This window comes from Lynx canadensis, chromosome C2, assembly GCF_007474595.2.
Source record: "Lynx canadensis isolate LIC74 chromosome C2, mLynCan4.pri.v2, whole genome shotgun sequence".
In the NCBI taxonomy this organism is placed as follows: domain Eukaryota; kingdom Metazoa; phylum Chordata; class Mammalia; order Carnivora; family Felidae; genus Lynx; species Lynx canadensis.
Window position 1 is genome coordinate 27,331,640 of NC_044311.2, and position 13,856 is coordinate 27,345,495.

The window sequence follows — 13,856 nt, forward strand, 5'->3', positions numbered from 1 at the left end:
ATGATGTTTAAGTATGTTCCTTCTATCCCGACTTTCTCAAGGGTTTTTATTAAGAAAGGGTGCTGGATTTTGTCAAAGGCCTTTTCTGCATCGATTGACAGGATCATATGGTTCTTCTCTTTTCTTTTATTAATGTGATGTATCACGTTGATTGATTTGAGAATGTTGAACCAGCCCTGCATCCCAGGAATGAATCCCACTTGATCATGGTGAATAATTCTTTTTATATGCTGTTGAATTCGATTTGCTAGTATCTTATTGAGAATTTTTGCATCCATATTCATCAGGGATATTGGCCTGGCCTGTAGTTCTCTTTTTTTACAGGGTCTCTGTCTGGGTTAGGAATCAAAGTAATGCTGGCTTCATAGAATGCGTCTGGAAGTTTTCCTTCCCTTTCTATTTTTTGGAACAGCTTGAGAAGGATAGGTATTATCTCTGCTTTAAACGTCTGGTAGAACTCCCCTGGGAAGCCATCTGGTCCTGGACTCTTATTTGTTGAGAGATTTTTGACGACTGATTCAATTTCTTCGCTGTTTATGGGTCTGTTCAAGCTTTCTATTTCCTCCTGATTGAGTTTTGAAAGAGTGTGGGTGTTCAGGAATTTGTCCATTTCTTCCAGGTTGTCCAATTTGTTGGCATATAATTTTTCATAGTATTCCCTGATAATTGTTTGTATCTCTGAGGGATTGGTTGTAATAATTCCATTTTCATTCATGATTTTACCTATTTGGGTCATCTCCCTTTTCTTTTTGAGAAGCCTGGCTAGAGGTTTGTCAATTTTGTTTATTTTTTCAAAAAACCAACTCTTGGTTTCGTTGATCTGCTCTACAGTTTTTTTAGATTCTATATTGTTTATTTCTGCTCTGATCTTTATTATTTCTCTTCTTCTGCTGGGTTTAGGCTGCCTTTGCTGTTCTGCTTCTATTTCCTTTAGGTGTGCTGTTAGAGTTTGTATTTGGGATTTTTCTTGTTTCTTGAGATAGGCCTGGATTGCAATGTATTTTCCTCTCAGGACTGCCTTCGCTGCGTCCCAAAGCGTTTGGATTGTTGTATTTTCATTTTCGTTTGTTTCCATATATTTTTAAATTTCTTCTCTAATTGCCTGGTTGACCCACTCATTCGTTAGTAGGGTGTTCTTTAACCTCCACGCTTTTGGAGGTTTTCCAGACTTTTTCCTGTGGTTGATTTCAAGCTTCATAGCATTGTGGTCTGAAAGTATGCATGGTATAATTTCAATTCTTGTAAACTTATGAAGGGCTGTTTTGTGACCCAGTATATGATCTATCTTGGAGAATGTTCCATGTGCACTCGAGAAGAAAGTATATTCTGTTGCTTTGGGATGCAGAGTTCTAAATATATCTGTCAAGTCCATCTGATCCAATGTCTCATTCAGGGCCCTTGTTTCTTTACTGACCGTGTGTCTAGATGATCTATCCATTTCTGTAAGTGGGGTGTTAAAGTCCCCAGCAACTACCACATTCTTATCAATAAGGTTGCTTCTGTTTATGAGTAATTGTTTTATATACTTGGGGGCTCCGGTATTCGGCGCATAGACATTTATAATTGTTAGCTCTTCCTGATGGATAGACCCTGTAACTATTATATAATGTCCTTCTTCATCTCTTGTTACAGCCTTTAATTTAAAGTCTAGTTTGTCTGATATAAGTATGGCTACTCCAGCTTTCTTTTGGCTTCCAGTAGCATGATAAATAGTTCTCCATCCCCTCACTCTCAATCTAAAGGTGTCCTCAGGTCTAAAATGAGTCTCTTGTAGACAGCAAATAGATGGGTCTTGTTTTTTTATCCATTCTGATACCCTATGTCTTTTGGTTGGCGCATTTAATCCATTTACATTCAGTGTTATTATAGAAAGATACGGGTTTAGAGTCATTGTGATGTCTGTATGTTTTATGCTTGTAGTGATGTCTCTGGTACTTTGTCTCACAGGGTCCCCCTTAGGATATCTTGTAGGGCTGGTTTAGTGGTGACAAATTCCTTCAGTTTTTGTTTGTTTGGGAAGACCTTTATCTCTCCTTCTATTCTAAATGACAGACTTGCTGGATAAAGGATTCTCGGCTGCATATTTTTTTCTGTCTAGCACACTGAAAATCTCGTGCCAATTCTTTCTGGCCTGCCAAGTTTCAAAAGAGAGATCAGCCATGAGTCTTATAGGTCTCCCTTTATATGTGAGGGCACGTTTACCCCTTGCTGCTTTCAGAATTTTCTCTTTATCCTTGTATTTTGCCAGTTTCAGTATGATATGTCGTGCAGAAGATCGATTCAAGTTACGTCTGAAGGGAGTTCTCTGTGCCTCTTGGATTTCAATGCCTTTTTCCTTCCCCAGTTCAGGGAAGTTCTCAGCTATTATTTCTTCAAGTACCCCTTCAGCATCTTTCCCTCTCTCTTCCTCCTCTGGGATACCAATTATGCGTATATTATTTCTTTTTAATGTATCACTTAGTTCTCTAATTTTCCCCTCATACTCCTGGATTTTTTTATCTCTTTTTCTCAGCTTCCTCTTTTTCCATAACTTTATCTTCTAGTTCACCTATTCTCTCCTCTGCCTCTTCCATCCGAGCTGTGGTGGTTTCCATTTTGTTTTGCATTTCATTTAAAGCGTTTTTCAGCTCCTCGTGACTGTTCCTTAGTCCCTTGATCTCTGTAGCAAGAGATTCTCTGCTGTCCTGTATACTGTTTTCAAGCCCAGCGATTAATTTTATGACTATTATTCTAAATTCACTTTCTGTTATATTATTTAAATCCTTTTTGATCAGCTCATTAGCTGTTGTTATTTCCTGGAGATTCTTCTGAGGGGAATTCTTCCGCTTGGTCATTTTGGATAGTCCCTGGTGTGGTGAGGGCCTGCAGGGCACTTCCCCTGTGCTGTGGTGTATATCTGGAGTTGGTGGGCGGGGCCGCTGTCCGACCTGATGTCTGCCCCCAGCCCACCGCTGGGGCCACAGTCAGACTGGTGTGTGCCTTCTCTTCCCCTCTCCTAGGGGCGGGATTCACTGTGGGGTGGTGTGGCCCGTCTGGGCTACTTGCACACTGCCAGGCTTGTGATGCTGGGGATCTGGCGTATTAGCTGGGGTGGGTAGGCAAGGTGCACGGCGGCAGGGGGGCAGGCTTAGCTCGCTTCTCCTTAGGTGATCCACTTCAGGAGGGGCCCTGTGGCAGCCGGAGGGAGTCAGATCCGCTGCCGGAGGTTTGGCTCCGCAGAAGCACAGAGTTGGGTGTTTGCGCGGAGCAAGCAATTTCCCTGGCAGGAACCGGTTCCCTTTGGGATTTTGGCTGGGGGATGGGCGGGGGGAGATGGCGCTGGCGAGCGCCTTTGTTCCCCACCAAACTGAGCTCTGTCATCCGGGGGCTCAGCAGCTCTCCCTCCCTTTGTCCTCCAGCCTTCCCGCTTTCCGAGCAGAGCTGTTAACTTATGACCTCCCAGATGCTAAGTCGCGCTTGCTGTCAGAACACAGTCCATCAGGCCCCTCCGCTTTTGCCAGCCACACTCGGGGGCTCTGCTTGGCCGGCGAGCCGCCCCTCCGCCCCGGCTCCCTCCCGCCAGTCCGTGGAGCGCGCACCGCCTCGCCGCCCTTCCTACCCTCTTCCGTGGGCCTCTCGTCTGCGCTTGGGTCTGGCGACTCCGTTCTGCTAATCCTCTGGCTGTTTTCTGGGTTATTTAGGCAGGTGTAGGTGGAATCTAAGTGATCAGCAGGACGCGCGGTGAGCCCAGCGTCCTCCTACGCCGCCATCTTCCCTCCCCCTGTAATATTTTAGAGTAGTCTATTATACCATAGTACATTTTTCTAAAATTCACAATTACTCCAATATGAAATGTGTTGCTTGTTTTGAAATGGAGCAGATGAGCCATAAATTATTAACTTCCCTCAGTATAGTCACAAATATGAAAATAATTAAGTGATTCCTTTTCCCCAGATCATTATGATGCTGTTGTGGATATTTCTAGCCACTTGGGTAGAGGGCAGATATTTATTTTGTATTAGAGACAATATTTGTTGCCAAATACAGTTCTGGGATCCCTGTAGCCCTCAGGGGGGTATCTGACTCTCACTGAGAGTTAAGGCAAATAAGAAATACAATTCTTAGATTTATGACCCTATGAAGACCATACATTTCCAAAGAAGAGCTGGTAGAGGCACTCACTAGGAAAAAAAATATTCACTTCATTTTTGATGTATTGAATATATGATATAGATTATAAAACCATTTCCCCATTCTAAGTAGCATTTACTATTTTGTTGATTGAATAAGTAATATTTGTTTATTGTAGAAAATTTAGAAAATACTTAAGCACACCAAGAAGAAAATAAAGATCATCCATAATCTTTCCTTATAGTCAAAACCACTGTTAACATTTTCAGTGTATGTTCTTCCCATCAGAGAGATAGAGGAATAGATCTACAGATTGATATGAAGAGACTGAGATACAGATATACATATACATACAGGTGTTTTTCTTGTAAAAAATTGGATCATTCTACATCAAGATAAAAAGCTTTCGCACAGTGGAAGAAACCATCAACAAAATAAAAAGGCAACCTATTGAATGGGAGAAGATATTTCCAAATGATGTATCTGATGAGAGGTTAATATCCAAAATATGTAAAGAAATTATACAACTCAACACTAAAACAACAAACAATCCAAATTAAAAATGGGCAGAGGACCTGAATAGACAGTTTTACAAGAGACATACAAATGGCCAACATGTAAGGATGCTCAACATCACTAATCATCAGAAAAATGCAAATGAAAACCGCAATGAGATACCATTTTATACCTGTGAGAACAGCTAAAATAAAAAATACAAGAAATAACAAGTGTTGTGAGAATGGGGGAAAAAAGGAACCCTCATGCACTGTTGGTGGGAATGCAAACTGGTACAGCCACTGTGGAAAACAGTATGGATGTTACTCAAAAAATTAAAAATACAATTACCAGAAGATTCAGTAATTCCACTACTGACTGTTTACCCAAAGAAAATGAAAACACTAATTTGAAAAGATATATGCACCCCTATGTATATTACAGCATTATTTACTATAGCCAAGTTAGGGAGGCAACCTAAGTGTCCATCAATAGATGAATGGATAAAGAAGATGTGGTATGTCTATACAATAAAATATTTGCCATAAAAAATGAAATCTTACCACTTGCAACAACATGGATGGGCCTAGAGGGTGTAATGCCAAGTGAGAAAAAGACCAATACCATATGATTTCACTTATATATGGAATTTAAGAAACAAATGAACAACAAAGAGAAAATGGACCCCCCCAAAAAAAACCTGCTCTTAAATACTGAGAAAAAACTGTGGCTGCCACAGGGGAGGTGCTGGGGCAGGGGGGTGGGCAATGAGTGAAACAGATAAAGGAGGTCGAGAGTACACTTACCTTGATGAGCACTGAGTAATGTATGGAAATGTTGAATCATTGTATTGTACACCTGAAACTAATATATATTAGTTATGTATGTTAACTAATATACTGTACATTAATTATACTTCAATGAAAAAAATTTTAATGGGATCATATCATCAAATAATTTTGCAACCAGTTTTGTGTGTGTGTGTGTATGTGTGTTCTGTTTTGCCTAAATGTAGCAAGAACATTTTCCTATGTCAGTAAATATTCTTCCGTCATACATGGAAGTAAATCTGTCTTGTTTTGACAGGACAGTGATATTGAAGCACTGGTCAGGTGTTTGGAAAATGTCCTCGGTTGCACCTCTCCAGGTAAGTTGCTTCAGATTCCAAAATGTAGTGATATGTGCTGATTCTAATGGAATGTCCAAGGAGTAGAAAAGCTTGGGAGGAATCTTACAGATATTTCAGTCCAGTGTCTTCATTTTATACAGGAGGAAACTGAGGCCAAGAGAAGTTGAAAGTCTGGCACAGGGCCAGGCAACTCAAAATTTCTTAGTGTAAGTGATCCCCAGTCTCCAAGGATGAAATAAATAGTTGAAATTCAGTGATCCATTGTGATCCAACAGTGGCAGTGCATAACAGGCTTTCCAGGTTCCCTGGAAGAGGAACCTGTAACTCTTCCTGTAGAAACAGGTCACACTTAGGCATGCAGCCAAGTGACCATCACTCTGAAGGTCAGTCAGTTATTGGAAGTGATTTGGTCTGAAAAACAAAGCTGAAATTTCTTTAGCATTGTCTGTATGATAAATGGGATTGCTGAGCTTCAAGGATAAAACCCTATTTCTTAGTTTTTCTTCTTTTTCTTGAATCTAAAAAGCCCAGTTTTGGTAACTTCTAGCACTAGATGATAAATTGTCACACCTAATATTGGTAGACTAGCAGAGGCTATACCTATAGGCCCTGGTGAAAAGGGCTGAGATTTTTTTCTTTGAAATTTGATTGTGAGTTTTTATTTTAAAGTTTTAAATTTCATGACCAAAAGTGATCTCTTAAAAGGGAGTGGCAGGAATAAAGATCATGTGTCCAGGAGGCTACGTTGGTTAAGCATCCAACTTTGGCTCAGGTCATGATCTCACAGTTTGTGAGTTCAAGCCCAGCATTGGGAGAGTTTGAACTCTGCTTCAGGTGAGCTCCTGCCCGCTTTGGGCTCCGCGCTGACCGTATGGAGACTGCATGGGATATTTCTCTCTCTCTCTCTCTCTCTCTCTCTCTCTCTCTCTCTCTCCCTCTCTCTCTCTCCCTCTCTCTCTCTCTCTCTCTCTCTCTATCTGCCCCTCACTCATTCATACCCCTCTCACTCCCTCTCTCAAAAATAAAGTGTTCAGATGTGCAGGCATTCACCACTGTTTTATTAGAAGCTTTATGCACAGTTTATAGCCTTTTGTAGCTTATTCCACTTCTCTGTGTGAAGTTTCAGTCATAACTTAGCTCCTGGATTTTTTTCTCCTGATCATCATGGTATGATCTGTTCAATTGCACATCAGTAACACTTACTAGGTACATTTAGCTCCCAAGTGTGGTTTTAAGACCAGGAAGTCTTTCTTTTGGCTAAGTCACTTTTCTTCTCTGGATCTCAGATTCGATCAGAAAGTTTCAAATTGAGTTCCTTGGGGAAGAGTGGGCAAGGCTCTGAGCAGCTAAACAGAACCCATGTCTGCAGTGCTCATCTGTGTTTTTCCAGAGTCTGACACAGCGTCTGGTGCAGAGGAGGCCCTTAACAGATATTTTTAAATATTTTGAAGAGAAATGAGATGCATACCCTGCTCCTTTACCAGCTTCAACCAAAATAGTTTCACTCTTATCTGTTTTATATATTAGATTTACACATAAGGTTGTGTCTTGAAAAAGCTAGATTCCACTACAAAAAAAGAAATTAACACTGGATTGGATAGATGATATCTAAATTCCCTTTTAGACTGTATGATTTTATAAAAATGAGCATTAGGAACATGGAACAAAAACATGCATTTATAGAGAACACACTGAGGGTAGATAGAGGGAGGTAGGCAGGGGATGGCCTAGATGGGTGATGGGTACTAAGGAGGGCACTTGTGATGAGCACTGGGTGTTGTATGTAAGTGATGAATCACTAAATTCTGTTCTTGAAACCAGTATTACACTATATGTTAACTAATTGGAGTTTAAATAAAACTTGAAAAAAATTGCATTTATCTCTGCCTAGAGCTCCCCTCAAGTGACAAAAAGGGAATAAAGCTGGTATAAACTTATTGGACAAAGGGAACAGTGAAGATGGGAGCAGGTGGGAGATGTTAGCTCATTTGAGAAGAGAGGAAACAGATGGATATGTGGTAAGCAATTTAGAAGACACAAGGTGAAAGCTAAATGCCTAAGCGTATACAGGAAAGGAGAGCAGATAAAGGCTATCAGACTTTGATAGATGATGAGGAAGCATGCTTTTGAAATACTTGTCTGGGGAGGTGCTCACAGCAGGGCCCTCACTGCAGATGAGAATATTATTACTTTCCGAACTCTGGGCTTCCATTATTACATAGAAGCCTTGAAGAAATATCCTTGTGCGGTTTACAGGGGATGAGCCTGTTCGGGTAGCCAGTACCTGTTTTGCTCTAACTACATTTTTGGGGAGATTCACAGCTACGATAATCACTGTAGTGTTCATATATGTCAGAATGTTAACAGGATACGAGGGACAATTTAAACTAAAATATGTCGGAGTATAAGCCTTGTCACTCAGAAATGAAACACACCTCTGTGAATTGAGCTAGGCTTTGCTCACATTCAGCATCAGCCTATGCTTTTGGGAAATGTCCAGTTGCCTGTTGAGCATGTTAAGATGTTTTCAAGAGTTTCTCCCAACCCTCAACAAGAGAAGAGAAACAACAGGTGCAAATGTCCTTTCTGGTTATTTGGACCATGCAAATTTTAACTTTGCGGCCCTGAAAATGTTGTATGCAGTGGTTTACCCCAACCCAACCCCAGATTTAGTTTTATTTCTATATAAAACAGGGGCAGTGGTATTTTCCCTGCCTGTATCAATGGGAAGTAGAGAGAGTGAATGAGCTAGCATTTGCGTACCTTCAAGAGATCCTGAATTTTAAGGTGCCCTTTTGAATTCCAAGTTCAGTATATTAGTATCCTCTATACATGAGGTCATTTTTTTTTTATTTTTTTTTCAACGTTTTTTTATTTATTTTTGGGACAGACAGAGACAGAGCATGAACGGGGGAGGGGCAGAGAGAGAGGGAGACACAGAATCGGAAACAGGCTCCAGGCTCCGAGCCATCAGCCCAGAGCCTGACGCGGGGCTCGAACTCCCGGACCTTGAGATCGTGACCTGGCTGAAGTCGGACGCTTAACCGACTGCGCCACCCAGGCGCCCCCATGAGGTCATTTTAAAGCCCTTATACCAGTGGTTCTCACACTTGGGCATGCATCAGAATCACTTAGAGGGCTTGTGAAAATGCAGGTCTGGTACATGGCTAACAATTTGTATTTCTGACAAGTTTCCAAGTGATGCTGATGGTCCAGATCCAGACCACATTCTAAGAACCATAGCTTTAAAGCCATTAAGCCCTGAAATTCTTACCATGCACACCCACCCCGATTTATAGCCCAAATAAAATATTACTAACGTATAAAATAAAATTTTATTTCTTAAAATTATAGAGAACTTGCCTATAAGCTAAACTGAAAATTGCTTCTTCCTACACTTTTTTCCTCTTTATGTGATACTGTCTGTGTGCTGAGCTATTTGGCACTGTATGTAAGAGTCATTGAGCATCCTTGGAAGCAATATTGTATTTTTGCCTCATCCTCAGCATCTGCGTCACACATTTAGGGAGATCTGGTGGGTTCAAGGCACTGTGTGAGGAGTCAGATTTTTAGACCTATTTGGGACATAGTCCCAGCTACCAGGTGGAGTCCTGGACAAACAAGGGCAGAGCTTTATAATGATACCAGAGAGCACCCACTAGGTGCTTCTTTCACACATAGAGGACCTGTTGTCCCAAATGGAGGCACCTCATTTCTGAAGCCCTAAATCCCCCCTGAAATTTCCCATGGTATACAAGACACGGCTAGTCATGAACAGGATGTTGAGAGATCCCATGTGAAATTAGGACAGAGAGGAAGAAAAGAAATTAAAAAGAGAGCAGGAAAAGCCAGAAATGAGGACATGGGGGAAAGAGCCAAGAATGTAGTCATTCTTGGCCATTTCACCAAGGGCAGATACTTTTAAAACATGGAATTTCCATGCTTTAAATGTGTATCCTATCTCCCCACCTTCTGTTCCTTTCTTTCCTCAAAATGTTTACAAAGCACATACATAAGCCAAATATCATAGAGGATGAAGAAAACAAGGTCCCTGTCTTAATGAACTCTGAGTGTAGCCAGGGAGGCTGATAATGACAAGGCACCTGTGATGAGGACAACACAGAATGAACAAGGCAAGTGGAAGACAAGGGTCCACTAGTGGGGTGCAGCTTGGAAGACTTTACAGAGGAGGGTGAGGTTTCTGATTTCTGTGTCTGTGTCAATAAAGGCAGTACAAGTTTTTCTTTTTTTTTATTTAAATCCAATTAGTGCAATAATGATTTCAGGAGTAGATTTCTTAATTCCCCTTACCCATTTAGCCCATCCCCCCTCCCACAACCCCTCCAGCAACCCTCTTGTTTGTTCTCCATATTTAACAGTCTCTTCTGTTTTGTCCCCCTCCCTGTTTTTATATTATTTTTGTTTCCCTTCCCTTATGTTCATCTGTTTTGTATCTTAAAGTCCTCATATGAGTACTCATACGATTTTTGTCTCTCTCTAACTGACTAATTTCACTTAGCATAATACCCTCCAGTTCCATCCATGTAGTTGCAAATGGCAAGATTTCATTCTTTTTGATTGCTGAGTAATACTCCATTGTATATATATACCACATCATTTTAATCCATTCATCCCTGGATGGACATTTGGGCTCTTTCCATACTTTGGCTATTCTTGATAGTGCTGCTAAACATTGGGGTGCATGTGTCCCTTTGAAACAGCACATCTGTATCCCTTGGATAAATACCTAGTAGGCAATTGATGAGTCGTAGGGTAGTTCTATTTTTAATTTTTTGAGGAACCTCCATACTGTTTTCTAGAGTGGCTGCACCAGCTTGCATTCCCAGCGGCAGTGCAAAAGAGATCCTCTTTCTCCACATCCTCGCCAATATCTGTTGTTGCCTGAGTTGTTAATGTTAGCCATTCTGACAGGTGTGAGGTGGTATCTCATTGTTGTTTTGATTTATATTTCCCTGATGATGAGTGATGTTGAACATTTTCTCATGTATTGGTTAGCCATCTGGATGTCTTCTTTGGAGAAGTGTCTATTCATGTCTTTTGCCCATTTCTTCACTGGATTCTTTGTTTTTTGGGTGTTGAGTTTGATAAGTTCTTTATCGATTTTGGATACTAACCCTTTATCTGATATGTCATTTGCAAATATCTTCTCCCATTCTGTCGGTTGCCTTTTAGTTTTGCTGATTGTTTCCTTCGCTGTGCAGAAGCTTTTTATTTTGATGAGGTCCCAGTAGTTCATTTTTGCTTTTGTTTCCCTTGCCTCTGGAGACTTGAGTAAGAAGTTGCTGCGGCCAAGATCAAAGAGGTTTGTTCCTGCTTTCTCCTGGAGGATTTTGATGGCTTCCTGTCTTACATTTAGGTCTTTCATCCATTTTGAGTTTATTTTTGGGTATGGTGTAAGAAAGGGGTCCAGGTTCATTGTTCTGCATGTTGCTGTCCAGTTTTCCCAGCACCACTTGCTGAAGAGACTGTCTTTATTCCATTGGATATTCTCTCCTGCTTTGTCAAAGATTAGTTGGCCGTACGTTTGTGGGTCCATTTCTGGCTTCTCTATTCCATTTCATTGATCTGAGTGTCTGTTTTTGTGCCAAAGGCAGTACAAGATTTTTAAAAAATTGTTTTATCTTTATTTATTTTTGAGAGAAAGACTGAGCACAAGCAGGGGAGGAACAGACACACACACACACACACACACACACACACACACACACACACAATCTGAAGCAGGCTCCAGGCTCTGAGTTGTCAGCACAGAGCCCAATGCAGGGCTCGAACCCATTATCCATGAGTTCATGACCTGAGCTGAAGTCAGATGCTCAACCGACTGAGCCACTCAAGCGCCCCTCCCAAGATTTTATTTACTGTTGTATTCTCAAAGTCTAACACATAGCCTGGCACATAGTATTTTTTCAATAATATTTTGATGAATTAATATAAAGATGAGTAGAGTTGCCACATGGTTGGAAGGGGAAATATTCTCTGGAAAGGATCAAGCAGCATGAAAGCTCAGAAGTATGAACAACTGGGTATATTCATGGAACTATTAATAAGTTTGGTATTACTGGAATATAAGATGTGAAGAAGGGATCAACAAACCTGGCTGTGTAGGGCCAAACCCATGGATAATTTGCATGCTAGGTTAAGGAGCTTGAATTTTATCCTGTGGGTTAGGGCACCAGTGGTTTTTAAACATGGTCAGAAAAGATTACCTTTAACAAACAATAAGGAGGTTGTTTTGAAAGGAGTGACTTGAGATGATGAACAGGTCATGGGCTCTCATTACACAGACAATAGATGGTGTTACTATTGTAACTGTTGAGGCCCATCTCTACTGAGTGAGAATAGAAAATGACTTCTGACTTCCTCTTCATCGAACTTAGAAAGGAAAATTATGTCTCCGTATTTCTTAGTAACCAGATTATGAATCAAGGCAGCATATGAAATTTAATGTTTTTAAATGTTTGTGAAATTGGCTGTGCTTCTAGAGAAAGAAGTCATCAGCAGAATGATATAAGTCGTTGGTAAACTATATTTATAAAAAGGCTTATTTTGTAGATCCAAACTGGATGTTGTCACGGAAGTAATTAGAATATGACAGATGCGTCATGACTCTTCTGCCCATTAAGAACTAACTCTTTAGTGTGTTCAGATATCTGATCAGTTTGGCTTTTTGAAAATTGTTACCTCTCAATTCTTCCATTGAACCTTGGTAATAACTACTTAATCTCTACTAAACAATGTGACTGATATTGACCAGAGAAGGCATCAGGGCTTCTGAATCTTTTAGAAACTTCTTTGCTTAAGCTCTTCAAACTCTAAGCTGTTAACTGTAGAGTTGACTGATAGCCATTTAACCTTGGACTGTTGTGTTTTTCACCTTGAAATAAATGAATTTCTCATACTAATTAGAATGATTTCAACATAGTGTTTTATCCTTCATTAATGGCACACTGGAACCGCTACATTTGAGGAGGGGAGGGTTATTTTGGATCATAAACTACTTGAATCATTTTGATGTGGGTGCACAAGGCACAATATCAGTTTGCCAGTATCCCTTCTGTTTATATATTAAAGAAATTTAATACTTCCTATGAGTCCTTTAATCCTTGAAAGGATGTAACAGATTTAGAATTAGTGGCAATTTATAGAGAACCTACTATGTGTCTGCTACCATGAATATACCCATGCCACTTTCATTTGGCAGATGTGTGGTGATACAGACAGGGGAAGGGAAAAGGCTTTGTAATATGAATAAATCCCTGAAACTATAGTATAATTCATTCTTAATAGTATACTCTTAGCAAAGAACATTCTGTCTATTACTACTATCTAGAAAAAAAGTCCCAGTGATCAAATTTATCTAAGAGAGAAACTCAGTAATCATGCACTCATTTATTACTCACACATTATGATTTCACCAAGTTAATATATGTTGGTTTGTAAGCTCCTTGGGAGTTTCCTGTGTATAATCTGAAACTGGCCCCACACCGAGGCAGGGGAGGAGAGACTGAAGAAAGAGAGTGGCCAGTCCAGATTGGTAGGTGGCAGGTTTAATAAGCAAGAGAACTTATATACAAGGCTTGTCTTGAGTGGCTGCAAGACAATTAGATTTCCACAGCCATCCGCCAAATCTTAAAAATTTATTAGAGGTATTAACTGGGTTTAGTCATGTGTACTATCTAGATGGTCTCAATACCACGTCATTGTCTCAAGACTGTGTCTTTGGAGGAGGCTCTGGGAGCAGGGAAGGCAAATGGAATGAACATTCCAATGACAGAGGAAGGGATGAGGAGCCTCTGATTGCCAAGATCTAGCTCACTGATCAGCCAGCAGTCAGGTCTTCTCGATGACCACCAACGGAGTACTTTGTAGAGGAATGATATTAGGTCACAATGATGTCTTAGGCCTGCATCCTGCCACTAAAGGCTTATCATTTCAGAGGAGAACTAAGGCGGGCATAAATAACTATACAAGAGTAAGGATTCAGAAAATGGGGAGATTGCTTTTATTTGGGGGAATAGAAGTCATCAAGGAAGCCTCCAGGAGAAGGTACTGAGATCATTCCTGACATAGGCATAGATTTGGCCATGAGAAGATGAAGGCC

At 40.6% G+C, this 13,856-nt stretch overlaps 1 protein-coding gene across 2 annotated transcripts in view; it reads left to right on the forward strand.

The window, feature by feature from the left end:
• NEK11 (NIMA related kinase 11) overlaps positions 1 to 13,856 on the forward strand; it is a 269,267-nt gene that overhangs the window by 187,847 nt on the left and 67,564 nt on the right. For both annotated transcript variants that reach the window (XM_030330176.1, XM_030330179.1), the window contains one exon: positions 5,692 to 5,752. In XM_030330176.1, coding sequence (XP_030186036.1) covers positions 5,692 to 5,752 — 61 coding nt within the window. The remainder of the gene's footprint in view (positions 1 to 5,691; positions 5,753 to 13,856) is intronic.